Consider the following 18,594-nt stretch of genomic DNA (forward strand, 5'->3'; position numbering starts at 1 on the left):
GGAAGTACACGGTTGCCTGGGATAAGATTAAAGGACTAAATTAAATTACAGAGTTTCGTTTGAAGTATATTTTGTGTATTTACAATAATTTAAAAGCGTATGTATTCGTTCATGTAATAGGAATTCAGGTTCAATTAAGCAGGCTGAAATAGTAGGAAGCCATTTAATCGGACGCGAATTAAACTTTCGTTGGGAAAAATGGAGTTCAGATAAATAAAGTCCTACTGTACCGATCATTGGTAGTTTATACCGATCTTCGAATCGTCAAAAGCTTGCTCTTCGTCTAAATCGTTCAAATTTTTATCGAAAAATCTCCTTACAGCGTGACTAAATTAGCTCCTATTCTTTTCTCCTTCTTTTGTTATAGTAAATCAATCGAATGGCTCGCCTAAGTGAGGATTCGCGTTCTATTATCGCGATATCATTTACAAAACGGAATAATCCGTTAGCAAGTTAGACAAGCAAAAGGGGCTTGAACAACGCGGCGAATAATGAAATCGCCGCGGGAATTACATAGGAAATTACCTGTCCTCTCGGCTATACCGTTGCGAGCGCGGAAAGAGTACGTCCAAATATATCTTTTAAGTACTTCTAGTACTTCCAAAATTTGTTTCAACAGCAGATTTCTATTACGAGGTGGGAATTCCGATTTTGGATATTGACTTCTCACGAACAAGACCACGTCGGTTTATTTTACTTACGAGCACTGTTTACACCGCGCCACTAGTTGCTAGATCACTGACGCTACACTGTAAACAAACCATCTATCGAATAACGTGATCTTTATTACATCGGTTCTCGATCATCCTTCTTATGTATCGATCACTTTCTCGAAAGATTGTCTCACAACTTTTCGACTCTTCGAAACATCGTCCCCGCAAAACCTTGAAATGTAAGCCTTTCACGAATAAGTTACGAATCTTGAACCCTAATTTGATCGTTGTTCTTTGTTCATTTCTGTTGTCGCTTCTAATTTTTGTTCTACGTAGAACTTTGGAAAGATTCGATAACGAGTGATTAACGAAAAACTCGAGCGATTCTGCGAGATATATCCAGAACGATCATTGATTTGGCGCAGTTTATGATTCGCGATTGACGTGGTTGATGGAATTTTACGAGGCTGGTTGTTTTTATTTGTCCGCGAAGCGCGGTTTTTTCGCCAGGGCCGCGAACAAGTGGTAAAGCTCGGCGTTATGCCCGACGTCCGAAGTCCAGCACGGCTCGCCGACTACTGAGCCATTCGACGCAGGCGTCGAGGCGCCTGGTCCCTTCACGCGATCTCCTGCTCACTTTCTCACCGAATAGCTCTTTTTCAAACTACCTGTTTACCAGTTGCGCCAATTTTATACTAACTGTAACTGTTATTCGGAAAGTCTAATTGGTTACGGTACATTTAATTATCTTTTCGTTCGATGGACAAACGATTCTTTTCTCTTTCATCAAAGAGAATGTATTTTTCATCAGATAATATGAATTTGTCAAGTGCGAATCATCATCAACGATCATAATCGCTTGAGTGATCAGCCCGTGGCGGATAATGAAACACCGGCGTGTTACAAAAATTACAATGACGAATTATGCCTGGCATATCTCAAACTTTTAATTATTGTAACCGAGGTTATTCAGCCGTGATGTATGTCATTTAAAATTCGTTTGTTTTCATGTTTTTTTAACGAATAATATTTATTTACCTGGACTTTACTTTTTCCCCGTTGGAATAGTACGATTTATGAATAAAAATGAGTAGATATATTTTAAAGTAGATTTGCCAATTTTGCAACGACCACTTAAGGAATAAAGACTCTTTCGTTTCAAACATTTTTTATTAGAAATCTTTTCTCCCTGACTTTCTACTTTCATTTTCTGTGGTTTATTCGTTATTGGCGATATCACGGTCGATCGTATCGAATAATTCAGTTGGTCAGAATAAACGCAATGTCCTGCACGAAAGTACCGCGTGGTAATCCGACATGGCGATCGGAAAAAGCAATTGCCAAACAACAATTCCAGGTCAAACAACCAAACTTCCTAGTATCGTGAATAATTTTATTCGGTATAAAAATATCGTCGTACCGCATATTACGCGGAGTAGTACTACACGTACATGCTTCTCATCCCATTCGAAACGTGTTTCTTCAAGGTAATTCGCATTCACCAAACTTATCCACTTTCACCGTTTTAACCATTCTCGTTCCGATCTGCATTTCGTATTCTTTGCTCGGGATTCTTCGATGATGATTTCGAGATTTCAACCTTGACGAGGCTGCCACGGAGTTGGAGGTCGCGTGCGTAGAAATCGTATCATTTCAGCCAGCCGAGAATACCACGCGAGTAGGTAGGTTCTCATCCAGCTCTTTTCCCCAGATTCCTAGCGTCTTCGACTCTGCTTAGTGTTTTCACCCTCCGCAACGTTCTGCGTGATTATCGATTCTCCGGTTCGTGTATAGGACTCGCCTGTGTGCCTTTAAGGATATAGCGAGAGAATTTAGCCACGTGTCGGTGAGAATTATCGTAGAGTTAAATTATTTAACGATAAAATGGAAATGAATGATTAAAATTCTACCTGTAACTTAAGGGATCCTCCCAAAGTGGCGCCTGAAAAAAGACCAATCTTTTTTACCTTTTTCCTTTTCCCTACATTCCGAATCAAACTACCGATTTTTCTAAAGGTATTTCCCAAATCCCATATCATCTAAGACATCGCGCGTTCCGATTAAACTAAAGAAAAAAAAATATATATATTCTTCTTTAAGCGCAAAAGATAAATTCCATAAAATAAAATTCATTTGTCACAAATTTTTCTGGCGATTTTGAGAATTACATTTTAAAATTTCATATTTTCCAGATGTTACGCTATAAGAAAATTCAAAAAACCATCGATTTGTTCAATTCGGTATACTAGTAAAACTCCTTAACACCTTTGTCTGCATTTTTCGTCATATGGCTATGGATTAAAAGACACCTGGAGCGTTATTCGATCGTGAATGTTATTCTGTGAAATTATTTTCGATTTCACAGAAAAACCAGTTCTCGAGGAGGAATTCAGGTTTGGAACGGCGATAAGCTCGATCAATTTGTGCGACATGCATTATTCATTAACCGCGAACCAATGTAAGTCTGGGGAGCGTGTGAGCAAACGAGAGCACGATCAAAGGTCATCGTATAATTAGCGTGGATATTGATATAGAGACGTAAAACGCCTGTTTGATATCAAAGATAGTAAGCGCGAGAAGCATAGAAAAATTTCACTAAAATACAATCGATCGCTTTTAATATGCAATTATATTTCAATTCGTAAGCTCTTGCAGAGATTCCTCGAATTTCTCGCAATAACGGAACCGTGGAATCATGTAGCAAGTCAAACGTTACAAACGGATGTCACAGGTTGCATTGTTGCGGCAGATAAGCGTACCATATTTGATTGACGCGGCGTTTGCTGCAAGGCGACCCGTGTTCTCTAATTGACAAGATCCCGGAGCTTCGAGTCGAAGTAGCTGTCACGACGCGTTTGTTTCGAACACTAAAACGCGTTAATTTATCAGCGTCAAAGACGTGGAAGGCAATTTGAAAATCATCTCGTCTATTTTTCAAGAAAATACGTAAGAGAATAATTGGACGATGTTCTGTGAAAACCTACCAATCCTCGATGATGTAAAATTAAGTAAATTTAGATTGAAGATATTAATTAAAAAAAGAAGAGAAGGTAATGCAATTGGCCCCATAAAGCCAATTCTACTTAAGGAGATTAAAAATCGTTCAATATGGCCGTGTCGTGTTATTCTTGGAATTTGGGGGGGAAAAATTAAATCGCAGAATTAATTCATCATCTGCTTCGTTTTTCAATGTTCTTCGGAGGTTCAAAGATAGATATTTGATGGATTATAGAGAAATTTTGTAAGATAGATATTTTATACATAAGCTTGTAAAAGAAGGAATGACATTGGAGGAGAGTTGCCGAGGAAGAGGAAGGTCCCGGATGACTAATAGCTATCGCATGAAATATTTAGAAAAGAAATGATTCTTCAAGGATACTGACATTTATAATACGTAATCATAATTGTGCCGCATGATGTCGCGGTAGGCTGGTATCTAATGCTGGTTATTTTGTAATTCGCCATCTTAACGATATCGCTACAATTTTTTAAAGGTTTTAGTTAAAAAAAAAAAGAAGCAAAACCTGTCGATATCTAATCAAAGCTAGATAAAAGTTCGATAAAGTTGCCGGGAGATGTTCCGACGACGGTCATAGCTTTCATTTCGCGGCAAGTTTTAAGGAAGACGCGCGGATGCGACCACGTTACGCCTAGAAACTTGGATCGAACAGCGAACTTGCTTGACGTCGATTTCCTGAAAGTTTCGACGTGCACGATTTCTTGGAAATTCTGGCATTCATTTGTTCGCGTGTCCGATATTTCATTATCGAGTACTACTCTCGCTGCGGGATCGTAAACCTCGAAGCTCGATGCACCGACTTGTGTGAATGGCTCGCGGCTTCCGAGATTGTCAAACTTCTCCGGATACAATCTGTACATAGTGTGCAGGTACGTCGGTCGTGTTTTCATCGGAATCGATTCAACTACAAAACTCAGCCGCCAGGCAACCAACGTCCAGGAAGACGAACAATAACGATGCAAACGATAAAACCATCGAAATGGACCAATGGGGTGAATAGGAATCGAGCGTACCTACGATTTCCTCTTCGCAAACTTCGGTGTTAGAGACACGATAACGATAACCAACTGGACCGGAACGGAGGTTACAAGTTGAAGAAGCTTGTCCAAGCGTTGTAGATTAATTTGACGTTTCTATATAACTGAATACATACGGTCAGGGAATATATGCGACTTTAACCTCAAGAGGAATTTTAGTAAGAGAATACCGAGTTTGTGTCACGTGCAATATAGTTGTTGAAATATAGAATAACAAAGATTATCACCGCGCACGCAGCAAAATAATACGAATTACATCCGCAAGCGCAAAATATTTTGCTGTCTTTCGCGTCCTGCCTTTTCTAAATTTCCTTATTCGAGATAGTAGTTCTGGAAAGCTGTTTGCGCACAGTGAGGTACAAAGCAGATATTACGTTTGTATAACAGCATTCACATCCCAAGGCAATGCATTACTTTGTAAGTAAGCATTATCAATTTTTCATTATTAATATTAATCTTTTTGTTAGATTAAATCGAATACTATTTCTTTGCCCGTGGATAATTGAACTTTACAGTCCGCAAATTCCATAATAATTAATTCGCCATTAAGTTATTAATTTCCATCAAATTCTGACGAATGAATCTAAATAGCAGAAGGGAAGAGGGCTATCCTGGCTCATACATGAATCACGAGATCACGAACATGCTAAACTTTCGATGCAAAGTTATGCCCTTTGAAGGTTTATCTTGTTATCAAATTCATTAACAGCTGAGATACGCTTCTACGTTTATAGGAAGGTTTCACGCGACCGAATAACATCGGATATTCTCCCACGTTTCCTTTGGATACTTGAACGATTAAAGCAGCTTCTGACGAGACAAGATCCTTCGTCTAATTTCCGTCGTTTGCCATACGATTCTCATCCGAAAGAGACGGACTTCTTCGTAGTTTGGTCTTTATTCATTGTCTAAGGATATTCTCACGGCCTGTCCTTGACACTCTATTTCAGCGTGCTTGAAATATCATACTCTACTTTTCCTTAATCCTTCTCACAGTAATACGTTCTAACGATAGTTTCCACGTTATCCCGATTTCTATTTCACACGTTTACCGCTCGTAAGTATCTGAACACTCCGACCGATTCTTGATAACAGAACGTGAATTTTCCCAAACTATTTACATCACTGATAATTACTGATAATTAGAACGAATGTTTCCTATCTATTTTGGAATAAGCAGATTGTAAATGCAAATTATCTATTAAGAGATACAGTAATAATATATATTTTTATTTGTTGTATGCGATACTACTTACATTCACTTTTTAATATATATATATATGTGGTCGAATATTTTTGATGGGGACTGTAATTCGTTGCCTCGTATTCGATGAAACAAACCATGGAAGGTCGGGAAAACGATTCCAAGAATCGCGATACAAGAGCCGGGATATTCTATCGAAAATAAGGATAGCCTCGTCGGTCATTTTTTCATCCCCTTTTCGACGATCCTTCGTGAAAAGGGAACCGAGCAAGTATTCGATTACGTGATAAAATATTGCCACACGAAATCTCACCAATCATCGTGAGAACCACCCTCGATCGTCGGAAGCAAAGGCTACAGATCGCTGGGAAAAACTTCGATCATCGGCCAAACTCTTTCGTTTCCTTATTTATCCACGTCTTGCGGTCATCGTAATTCATCTCGTCGCCAATATAATTTCTACTTCATTTCCGTGTGCCATATTTCCGTTAGAAATACAAGCGTTCGTTTTCTTTAGTGTCATAAAAGAAATTCGTTGGATCTATGACGCACGTTTTCTACAGAATACAAATCCGTTTCTTACGTAAACTGTTGTAAAACTTCTCGATTAACATTGGTCTGACGTCAATACGTTGAATGCAGGACCATTTTCACTGTTCAGGCTACGCGAGTCATCGATCGTCCATAGTATTGCAATCGTATTATAAATCGACTGATTATATTTTGTAGCATTTCACGATCCTGTTCTGTTTTACACGAAACAACTACAACGGTCCGATCTAAATGGGAAGTTCAGCATGGGTCACCGATGGCTCACGCGGTATTCAACGTGTTAAAGGACGTCTCCGGCGTGATAAAAGCGTCGTCTCGTTTTACGGTTTTCGTTATCCGCCGTTTCTTCTTCCGATTTCGCGGGATTACTTTGGCTTTTACGTCGCTGTTCTAGAAATAAATTAACTCTCCGGCTATGCGTTTCATCAGAGAGAAAGTTTTATTGGCCGGGCACAGTGATCCTCCGTCCATAATCGAGTAACCCGAGTTTTAATCTCATGAAGATTTACTTTTATCCTTTGTGTGCAACTTTCCACCTTGCAGATGGAATTTGATAATAGACACAGTTCTCTGACGTAATAATACGTCACAGAAACAAAACGATATTTGTAATAAAAAGCTTTGAAAGTTTTCTTTAACCTTTCTCATATGTTCGAATTAAGAGCGTATCTTACTCGGAATCGTGGGCGCCGATCCAGATGTCCGTCAGAGGAAACGAGATTACGAAGTTTTACGTAAGCCAGTTGGAAAATCGGCTTGTGACAAGCCGCCGGCGAAAGTTAGGTTTACATCACTGCGACCCATGATACCGCCAAACTTGAACCATTTTCACGTAAAAAAAAAGACATCTTAATACGGATGGAATCTATTTTACTTTTCTCTCGCATCTTTACGTCTCTCTCTTTTGTGCTCTGTCGATCGGGTTTGTTTCCTGAATAAACACGAGCTGCAGGACACAGTTGTAAAACCTAACCCAACTCCACCGATGGAAAAGTCGTTCGGTGTACCTTGAACCATTTCTCCTATCTTTGCTAGGTTTCTATTATGTAACAGCAAAGTTTGTTCAAATGCTCGTTCATCCGGTAAATACCGTGATTAATCGAATGCATTGAAAAGCATCGTCCATAAGACGAGTTTTCAACGCTTCGGCGATTTAATTATCAGCAAGTATTTCTATCGATGGATCAAAGTATTTGTTCCATTCTCGGCTGGTACACGCTCGAAAATTTTAATCGATTCCCAAGGACGTTAAACAAATTCCGCTGGAACAGATTATCGCGAGTACAATCGCGATTAATCGTCCCGTTAATTGCTTCTTACGGCGAAACGTGTGTCTCGATGGCGTAATCTTCTTAGATCCGGCTGAACAGATTATCGTCATTAGGCGATTAGCACGGCGCGGTTCGTTCGATCGTCCGATTTAATCCATACTTGTTATTTTTCATAATTTTCGCAGATCAAGCGCGAGTTTGAAACAGAAACTGAAAATGTCCAGACTGGAGGGATGTTGTTGGTTCGATCGTTACGATCGGAGAGTGATCGTAATCCCTCGACCGGTACGTTGACTTTTTGCAGAATTTTTCTGTCGACCGTTTGACTGTTTGACGAGTGTCATTGTACATCGCTGTATATATTATTGGAGCTGCAAAATACCGCGTAAGTCCGTGAAACATTTATGATTGAATTGGTTTGAAAAATATAAATTTCACGCGTGGGCGAATTGAACCAAGAGTCACGATAACCTTTAATCTTCTAGATGAACTTTGATTCTCGTCCGATGTATTTTAAATTGCAACTTGGTTCTCGTTGGTATAAATTTCCGGGCTCTCTAAGCGACCTACGATGTTGTTTCCAAACTCACGAAACGAGCCCCAAAATTCTAGCAAACTTATTATCAACTGAATATCCGTCTTTAATTCACGACCAACATTTTCCACTCCTCGTTTCACGACTTAATCAATCCGGTGAGCGTGTCCCCTAAAACTGCTAATTGCAAATGAATATCGCCAGAGTGCTAGTGGCATCGGACCTTAATTTCGAAAATTTGAAAGCGGCATTGAGCGTGTCGCGGACGAATTCACGTCCCAAGGACGGCCATATCCCTTCACGGTTACAACCTTTCTCCCTTGCTCGGGATAATGAACTTGAGGGCGATGATTATACCGTCCTAATTAACTTCCCTCGACCTTTTTCACGCCTACAAACTCGCTCGCCGATAATTGGACCGTGGTTCGAGGCGGTCGAATCGCAGCGTGCTGCAATCGCGTTTGCTTGTCTCTCGATGAAACGTTTTCAACAGGCTGGCTGGAGCTGCAGAACGGCAGAGTGCAAAATTCTCGTTTAACGATTTGCTTTAGTCAAACGTTCGGAAACGTCCATGCGTAAAAAAGAGAGAAAATCACGGCGATTCCCGAGCTGCGCGATGTTCGTTCGCATGGCGAACGAAATCAACCAGTCCATTTCCTTGTCCCATTTCCTGCTTTATTTCACTCTCCCGTGGCAGTAGGAACCTTGGAGAAAAGCTACATTCGCGATGGTCGTCGATGGATGGACCGGAGATTCGATCGTTGTGTCTTCTCTTCTGGTTTAATCGTGGTTTTTCATCTCGTTGCGTGATATTTCGCCGAAAGGACGATATTTCATCGAATCGCGCGTGTGTAAATCGATGCCATAAATCTTGAGTTGCAAAGCTGGAGGCTCGTGACAGCGAAATTGACCCGTCTCACCTGCATAAATCAGTTGCGCGTTTTCGCGCTGGAGAATATCGTCTGACGTGATTATCGAAACTTCTGGATAGGTTTTCATCGTGGACACGTTAAACGTTTCGCCGAATGCCATTTTGATCGGATAAAATGTCTTCCGTTGCTTTGACTAGCGACTTCTTTTTCGTAGAGAAGCCTACAGTTGCCATTATGATAACACAACGACATCCACGAACTCATCGTTGGCATTTACCGATACCTTTCACAAATAGAAATCGATAAACGTTTCGAGACTGGTACAAAAATAATTAAATCTGATTTTCTTAATACGAACACGGGTACTTATGGCACAACGAATTTAAGACCGTCTAGATCCTAAAATCTCGTTTAAGATCTTGTCTAACAAATGTTTGCGGATAAATTTTGAATAGAACCACGTATATTATCGTATATTTACGACGAAGGATCAAAACAGATTTTTCTGCTACGGAAACCAACTCCGGCGAAGCCAGAGCTCTTTCACCTAGCAACCGGAAGCTTCTCGGCCCTCTACCTTTACCGTGTTTTGCACTTAGCGATTTACCCGGCCGTGCTTTTAGTACCCACTGAGAGACCGAGATACCCCTTCCTTATCGATTTCTGGTAATTTCCAACTCACCCCATTCGCCCCTTTCTGACAATATTGCGGCTGATATATACAACGTACATTCACGTCGTCGATCTTCCGGTGGCCTATAAATGCCGTTGTGCTTTGTAACAACATCACTCGCTACAGCCTTTATTTTAATCACAGATTTACGCATCGATTATTTAGCGCTTTAGGATCCAGCGATAGTTGAATCGAAGGTGAATTTTTTAACGAAACAAGCGCGATTCGCTATGTTAACGAAGCTACCATCTCAAACAGCAAGGGAAAGCTCGCGGTATAAATTTAAAGTAACCAGTAGTCTTTTCGCACGAGAATTATCCAATACCGATCGTGTAGTCCTATCTTTATTTTTCATTTTTATCTCCTCATTATTCAGCGTCGACGTACTCGGGCTGTTTCTGCCTCGCGTCGAAACTTGGAAAAACGGAAGCGCGGAATTAATGGAATACGTTGCGTTTAGATGGGTCAAGATAAACGTTTTTCCGTCAAGGTTTTACTACGGACGGAACGTGGTCGCCTCGTTTGTCACGCGTGTTACCAGTCTCCTTCCATTCTTTTTTCTTTTCCGATTCTTCGTCCAATTCGAAAACGATATCGATAGCACCGAAGAAAACCATTCGACAACGTTGTTCTCTCTTTTTTTTTAAATTCACTGCACGATTCATAGCGATATTTCATCTCTTTCAATCTCAAACCGAGACCGAGCTTTTTCGTCGATTCTGTGTCCACCGTTTCTGTGAAATTTATGTGCGTCGTCTGAACGTCGGACAATGAAATCGTGTTTAATATGCACGGATGTTCCGTCATCAGCGATACCCGCGACTATACAGCCAACGTCAACAGAGAACCGCTCTTTTGTCACGTTTTCTTCTTTTTTTTCCCCCTTCCCTTCCCGGATCTGGATAATTGATTCCCCGCTACTCAATAATTCCCTTCATTTATTTCCAATCTTGACGTCTAGCTTCGTCCCGAGTTTCTTCGCAATTATTTACGACCTCTGGTTTTACAAATTTCTTCGTAGGACGCGTGTTTCACAGCGTAAGAATACGACGAAAGTTATTTTTTCTCCAGGGTTAACGAATATTACAAAGTACAGTCGTACTACGATATTCGTACTACAAGGAAACGATTTCCATCCGAAAGAAACAAGGGTCACATACGAATATCCACGGGTCTTGGCGAAATTTTCATTCGTTTTGAGGTGAACATCGGTGAAGGCGCCCACAAGAAATACTCTTGATTTTCAACAATAACGTTTATTATACTCTTAACAATTAACAACAAATAACGATTAACCACGATTAACGATTAACAATGATCAACGATTAATACTGAACTATCAAGAGTCAATAACCCGTTTCTCTAATTGTGTTTGCTTCGCTATGACGCTTAACCTTTCGCATTTCGCAGCTCGGGGCCGAACGAATCTTTCGTTCGAGGACAAACAAATTCCTCCCTTAGTTGCCCATCGATATCTCCACTAGCACGCGTTTATTAGTTGTACCGCGACGGTTGCCGCGTATGCGTTCTTCCGAGGATTCGGCGAAAGAAACGTAGGGATATCGATGGTACATTGGGCACGTCGATGTTGCGCTTTGACGGCATAGCGCTTTGTATCGCGAAACCGACGGAAAGTTGCGAGGCGGGTGCCGCCACAGTTTCATGTCTTCTTCCTTTGGAAATCGAACTATAATATAAAACCTTCCTTATCGAAACAACGATATGAATCGGATTGGTAATCTGGATTCTCAATGCATAAAGAAACACACGTGTTAGCAGATAAGGATAGTTTTATTAAAGAATGATTCTAGAAAGCAAACAATCTGTGCGTTTGCAATACGTTTGCTCGATACTATGTTTACTATGCAGATTCGTGACATCGATGTCGCACAAGGATCAATAGAAAAGATAAATACGACGAGCTCGTTGAAATTAAACGAGTTCATTCGCTCGACGTCGGATTCAATTCTCTCGATGATGCGACGTTCGCATTCCTTCGAAATGAGAATCTTTAAAAAAGACCTTTAACCCTTACAGTGCTATGGATGCATATATGCGTCTGGCGAAAGTCATCGGTGTGGACTAAGGACGCATATATGCGTTTGTCAATTTTTCCGACCACCTACGCAAAAGTAATACTATTACGTTTGTGTGAGATAAATATAAATGCATTTCAATGTTAATGCCGCGTTCGAAGAAACTGTCTTTTCTTTTTTTTTTTTATTTAATACTTTGCATTCACAATTTGTCCAATTTGGACATTTGGTAGAATAATCGTGCCGGCACAACACAATTATCAAGAAGAAAATGTGTTGTTTGTGTGAAAAATAAGAGAAGCAACGACAGAAAATGCGACGTCGGATTATGTATCGATGATTGTTTTGAAATTTTTCATGCACAACTGAATTATTAACTTGTGTTATATTTACTAAATTTAGTTTTCTAGTTTATTGTTTCCTAGTTTACTACCCAAATTCTAGTTTATTGTAAATTTCAATGTTTATAATAAATAGTTAATGCTAAAAAGTAACGCTCTTGAAGCATTTAATCTCGTGCAAAAGAATTACTATAGTCAATCAACAGAGTTCAGTATAGCGAAAAAGTATTCAGTCCACAGCGATCGTCAGCGCTGGCAGCATGCCGTTCGTACGGATGGCATAGGCTCCGAGTATTCAGCACTCTAAAAGAAATCTTGCTGATTGTATTAGAATTGAGATTATGATCGTGTTCAAAACGGCCAACATGTTTGGTAAACTTAGGTGTCTGGTAATAATTCGCCGAGAGATTCAAACTTCCGCGTTCCGTTCCGACTCTCCGTTGGGAGAATTCGATCGTGTCGAGAAACTTTGGATTGCGAGCGTCGGCGACGTGTTTACGTTTCACAAAGCCCGTCGTGACCACACGCTTTGATTAATCAGAATTCGACTCGGTAACGTGGTGGTCTTCGCGCGAAGCCAGTTGTGTTTCTCCGTGAAACAGAGAATTTCTAATTCTCGCCTCGAATCTCGATCTTTCTGAACCGAACATTTCCTCAATTCCGAAGCTTTCCCGTGCTTTGGATTAACCTTGCTCTTCACAGAATGTGTTCGAACGATCACGTTGGTTTTAAAGTGTACCTTTCTCGTTTTCAAGTATTTTACTTCCGTTAGTCTACGATCTAGACGGTAGATTGGGTTCTATGGGAGATATAAAGCTGTTGGAACCTTGCCAAGAGTCCCAAAATCCTTAAACAGGGTTTATTATTTGAAAAATCATGAAGCTTATATATATTTTTTTTAAGTTGTTTAAATATACAGAAGACTTATTATTTATATTGCATATAGCATATAACTGAGTTGTGGATATAGTATCGTGAGATAATAGTAGGTAGCTGCTACTAGGGCTGTAAGATGTCGCGCTCTGCTAGGGTACTGCTGTATTTTCTTCCTATTTAAGGATCGTGAAAGAAAAATCGGGACTCCGGTCACCGGGGATTCGAACCTGAATTCCGAACATTCGTAACCTAAGGCGCTAACCACTGCGCTGTCGTCGTCCAGTTTTAGTTAGTGTCGAGTGGCGGTATTTGTACTGTCGAGTGCCGCCAGATAACTTTTACCGTTGTTTCGAAATTATGTTTTTACTTACATCTGCCATAAATGCGTAGAGGATTGTAATATAGAATAACAAGAACTTGCTGTCAGATATATTTCAAAGAATTAAATAAATTAATAAATATAAATAACGGCGAGACACACCCGTACAAACGTATTCGATGAGACAGTGTATAATTGCTCGCTGATAACTCGTAGATATTGATCAATAATTCGTAGATACTCGGTATGTACCGATTCGCTCGCGATCGCGTCCGTTTATTTATACCGGTCGCGGGAGAGTCGGAAAGTTCAAATTCGTCTCTGTTCGACGGTTGCACGTAGCGGCGACATTATTTTACCCGGAGTTTATTTATTATTACGTTACGTGTATCCTAACGATCTTGATACTCCGAGGCAAAACAACATGATTCGAATTGTCCTCTACTTCACGTGCCGCTACAAATGCATAAAGTCCACGACGTATCGTCCATAAAGATGCACAACGAAGCGAAAGTTTAGCCGAGCGCTAATTTTGATTTTCACTCCATCGTGTTCAAAGCGAGTGTCTTAAGAGACACGACGCGTATCCACCGACGTTTGCAACGAAACATCCAGAGATTATTGCGATGAATCGTGCAGGCGTACGATCAATTCGGTTATTCCAAGACTTTATTCGGCACGTGTGGCGCAAATTATTCCATTAGTTAGTCACGAACGAGGCGGAAACTTTCGCGCCGTTACCGCGAAATTAAACGGGGAACCCATAATGGAAGCTTCGTTTCGACTTCCGACTGGAAGTGTCAGTCGTTTTCGATCGTCAAATACGATGGAAATGTTGATCTTCCATTTATATATATATATATATATAACTGGCGATCGTACGGTTATTTAATTTCTGGCAATCAGAAAGATATCGGTTTTCCGTTTCATCGACGAGCGGAGGAGATTGCGGAAATGAATTTTCGCGCGAGATATTGCACAATGAGAAATCCAATTTTTACATGGCAAACGGATACGCGCATAGGGAATGGTCCATCGACTCGATGTTCGTCCTCAAACTTGACAGATATCAAGCTCTTTATTTCGAAATTTTGTTTCGTTTAATATTTTTTGGTTTTGTATTTTATCGATACTCTGGACGGTTTTTAATTCGCTGGTCTTCAAGTGGAATAAAATTTCTCGAAGCGGAACTGGTCTACGAGCTGTAAAGATTTAATCGGCGCATTATGCGACGAAACGACTGGATCGAATTTCCTTTCGTTTCGTCCGTTGACTGCCTGTTTCTTCGTTTTAATGCCTTCGTAAAAATGTTATCGTCGTTGGATTACCTCGACCAGTTATAGTACAACTCGGGCAAAAGTTTTCAACGATCTTAAATGTTATTGCTTTTATAACAACTAAACATGTTTATCGAGAACGCTTTACGAAGCTGATATTTCGTTCAAACATATCTTTACGAGAGAAAATTTTTGTTCGCAATTGTTACTGGTAGATAGAGAACGTATAAGATTTATTTATAACGCGATAAAAATCTTTCGATGAAAGTTGGATAGCTTTAACGCTAATTTGAAACGTTAAACTTTAACAAAAATTTGAAAAAATAGTCTATACATCGTTCTGATTAACGGAAGAAAATGTCTTCCTGTTTTAAACGAAAGTAAAAGCAGGAAAAATTAGTTGAAGAGTGTGCTCGTGTACTAATATTTAGATAATGAAGCAGCTCTCGAGGCGATCCTTTCGCCATCCTTCTGAATACGTCCTTAAAAATATGTTATTATAGGAAAAATCAATTTAAGAAATAGAAAAAGAATGATAATTAAAATCTCGATTCTTAAATTAACCTTCCTACTAATCGCATCCTCTTTCTTTGTTGCTCTAGCCGACATTTTTATGAAGGTTGTCGATGTAGTGGATTCGATTCCTGATTTGCGCTCCAAGTGCGTCGGAGGTGGAAGAATCGAGCACGACCCGGACGAGAAGACCATCAAAGTCTACGGATACTCGCAAGTAAATCCAGAGATTAATGAGTTCTAACGAACTTCTCTGTCTAGCTCGATCTAATCGGCTAACTCTTCATTCTTTTACATGCTACTAATTCGACACCTAGTAATGTTCTACCTCCAACATCGTTCACATCGACGCTTCTCCATCAGGCTCGTCCAACTAACTTTCTTCTCGTTATGTAACTTTACTCGCGTCTAGAGCCGGAAAACTCATCGATAATAGCGATGAACGAAGATTTTATTACATCCATGTATCAGGAAAACTTCGATAAAACTAATAAATCATACAGATTTTCTCGTTAAATGAAGCTCAAGGCTGAATCGAAATTAGATGAAAAGTAAATCCGCGATCGTGCTAGATAAAATCGAATTTCACCTGAAATTGTGTTTGTAGGGAAAGCTTGGAGCGCCGATGATCATTCACCGGGTTCCTGATTTTAAACAGCCCTCATTGTAGACTAATTATTCCACTTTGAAGACTGGGATGGAGTAGGCGCGCGATGAGATCAGCGAAATTCGCATAAAACCTTATCACATGGCAACCATGATAATCGATGGGTTGGACGAGGTTTATTGGGAGGGGCTGTGGACTTTGGAAAAATGGCTTTCCCGAATCTGGTCGGAGAGACCTCGAGGGGAAGCAATTTTAACGCTGCCTGGGGGTACCGTGTCTTTTTTTCTTTATTCCACGAATCAGAGTGGAGTGTACTTTGGAAACAGATCGTTTCACGTGGTTCCTGCGTTTCGTGGATTAAAGCGCTGTACGGAATTCGTAAACCGGCAAGATCCACGGTTTACGACATCTCTGATAACAGAAACGAAAAAACGTCTGCTTTATTTTCAGGGCTTTGGCAAGGCGGATCACGAAGTGACTGTTAGTATACTGAAGAAGAAGTACCCCGACTACTCGATCACTTGGTCCGACGATGGATATTAGACCGAAGAAGGATTTGTTCTGCGCGTCGCACAACGGGAAACGTATTCAAACGCGTTAAATGTATAATTTAATAAAGAGTTTCTATGGCTTCTATTACCGTTGCCTTGATTCTGTACATTTCCTATTTAGCGGTAACACGAGCTAATACGATTTAAAACGTTTAATTATACGTCGTTTAATTGCTAATTGCGACTAACAATCTACTCGTTCGAATGGCTACGAAATTAATTTACCGATGTAACCACTTCTAATTGATAATTCATTTGATTCGGTTAATTTGATGTCGTCGAGCTTGCGTTCTTTGCTAATTAAATTAGTTCGCTTGATAAGCGTTTCGTTGAACGATCCGAAAACGAGCTATGGGCGAAAAACTCGAATCCAAGCATTAAGTAAGAACAGGATAGACGTGACGTTAAATGGAAGTTTGCGTGCTGGTTTACGAAATACCGAACTGCCAAAAAAAAAAAAAAAAAAAAAAATCAGAGGGTTCTTAGGCTGTTTGCGTTTTCCTATGGCGAACGTAGGAATTATCACAAACGATTCGTCATTGATTGTATCGCCGAGCTACGAAATAAACGTGACGCTTGTAATGGCAACCTGCCAACGTCTTTCTCTTTTATCGATATAATTCCTAACAACTTTTGTATCTGTCGCTGTTCCGTATTCCATGCCAGAGGTACGCGAACGCGACCCCTGTTATCGTCATCAGGGATGTATGATATCAGCAGTCGTCCAAGGACAAGCTGCAACACCTCCAAATAGATCAGCCTCCCCATTACGTCGAAGAACAGGGTACAATGTAAAATAAAATAGAATCCGTAACTTAATTTCTTCTTACGAAATCTCTTGTGCATTACTATTTCCATTGCGTCAACGATTCCTAGCGTTACCATTGTATTATATTCGTATATCTCGTAGCATATAAGATTTGTAATAGTTGTAGCAATCTGATATTCTTCATTGCTGAATACAAGATTTTGAACAAAAGTTCAAATATTCCATTTTATTCCAAAATTAAATATTCCATTCGGTTCTTACTTTTATTTCTTTTTCGAGAAAGTAGAGACAAGCGGAAATTATAGATTCGGTGCTCGCGAATGCGAATCACGGGGAGCGCCATCGCTCACAGCCCCTGAACAACGCAGCAGGGTGGACGTATCTGCATGCTGTTGAAAGCCATTCGTTGGACAGGAATCTGGACCTTCGTTAGCTGCCTTTTTCGCTAAGCTAATTTCGGCGACGGCTCGGTGACGAAAACGCGTCGCGCTGGTCGTAAAAATCAATTTAGAAACTTTTTCGCTGGCTGTACGAATCCACCGTCGCGGACATATCCTCTGCGCTATCCTCTGAGAATCGTAGAGCCGGCCAGGATAATAGGGATTACTCGTATCGCCTGTCACAGAGAACGTGGAAACTCTCCAGTTGCACCAGAAAACCACGTTTGCTCCAATTCCGTGAAAACTACAGTCGAACGACGCACACTCGAGTCTGCCCTCCAGCATTTTTGCATAAACGATTCGGCACACGATATAAATCTTAAACGACGTCCAACCATGTTCCGCGCCTATTACCAGGCAACCACCCGTGTGGTCGTGCTGTACGATCGGCGTACAGGCGTCTTACCGCGTGTTCAACTAAACGTTTGACCATATCGCCTCGTGGTCAACGGATTGTAAACTCGTAACGTCCGTAAGGAAATTGCCGCGAGAAAATCGATTCTATGCTGATACAAACCCATGTGACACGGCGCTTTCTCATATCCTACTTTTTGGGGGTTTTCTGACCGGCCTAACCCCTATACCATTTCCGTGACACATACGACGTTATCAATTCAATATACCAGTACCTTGTTGGTGTTATAAAGATCTATATCTCTACACCCTCTTTTTTTCAAATCCTCTATATGTACCTACATATATGTATATATGTATATAGTTTTAAAAAGGCTTGCAAATAGATATATAAACATAATTTATAAGTACTTAATTATAACAATACGGTAAAGCTTGCAGTATGACGTATATAAGTTAGAAAGTATTGCATTTTTAAATAGTATTGTATAAATTGTTAATTCGTATGAATATTGTAAAACGGGTGGCATTATATCAATTACGTTATATTGATATTAACGATGGAGTCGTGCAATTTGTATAATTTACGTGCTTCTACATTACTAAAACGTTTCAATAAACGTTTGGTCAAACTTAATCAACTGCTTGATCGTTTAATGGTCTCTCCGACGATCCTAGAGTGACCAATCCAAATG

At 40.2% G+C, this 18,594-nt stretch overlaps 2 protein-coding genes across 14 annotated transcripts in view; one reads left to right on the forward strand and one right to left on the reverse strand.

Moving 5' to 3' along the window:
* LOC122565863 (14 kDa phosphohistidine phosphatase-like) overlaps positions 1-16,421 on the forward strand; it is a 62,641-nt gene extending 46,220 nt beyond the window's left edge. The window contains exons 4-6 of one of the 2 annotated variants that reach the window (XR_006316302.1): positions 15,268-15,395; positions 15,786-16,053; positions 16,236-16,421. Coding sequence is in view for 1 of the 2 variants with exons in the window: in XM_043722306.1 (XP_043578241.1) it covers positions 15,268-15,395; positions 16,236-16,328 (221 nt within the window). In the remaining variant the exon portion in view is untranslated. The remainder of the gene's footprint in view (positions 1-15,267; positions 15,396-15,785; positions 16,054-16,235) is intronic. The other variant, XM_043722306.1, reaches the window with a different exon arrangement.
* Positions 1-18,594, reverse strand: part of LOC122565854 (phosrestin-2-like) — a 145,081-nt gene that overhangs the window by 45,324 nt on the left and 81,163 nt on the right. For 6 of the 12 annotated variants that reach the window (XM_043722292.1, XM_043722286.1, XM_043722285.1 and 3 more), the window contains exon 1: positions 702-1,621. The exons of 2 other annotated variants lie outside the window; for them this stretch is intronic. The gene's annotated coding sequence lies outside the window, so the exon portion shown is untranslated. Of the gene's footprint in view, positions 1-525; positions 1,622-18,594 lie in introns of those variants that run through there. 4 more of the 12 variants (XM_043722293.1, XM_043722291.1, XM_043722284.1 and 1 more) reach the window with 1 other exon arrangement.

The sequence above is a fragment of the Bombus pyrosoma genome, linkage group LG3 (genome assembly GCF_014825855.1).
Source record: "Bombus pyrosoma isolate SC7728 linkage group LG3, ASM1482585v1, whole genome shotgun sequence".
NCBI classification, from domain to species: domain Eukaryota; kingdom Metazoa; phylum Arthropoda; class Insecta; order Hymenoptera; family Apidae; genus Bombus; species Bombus pyrosoma.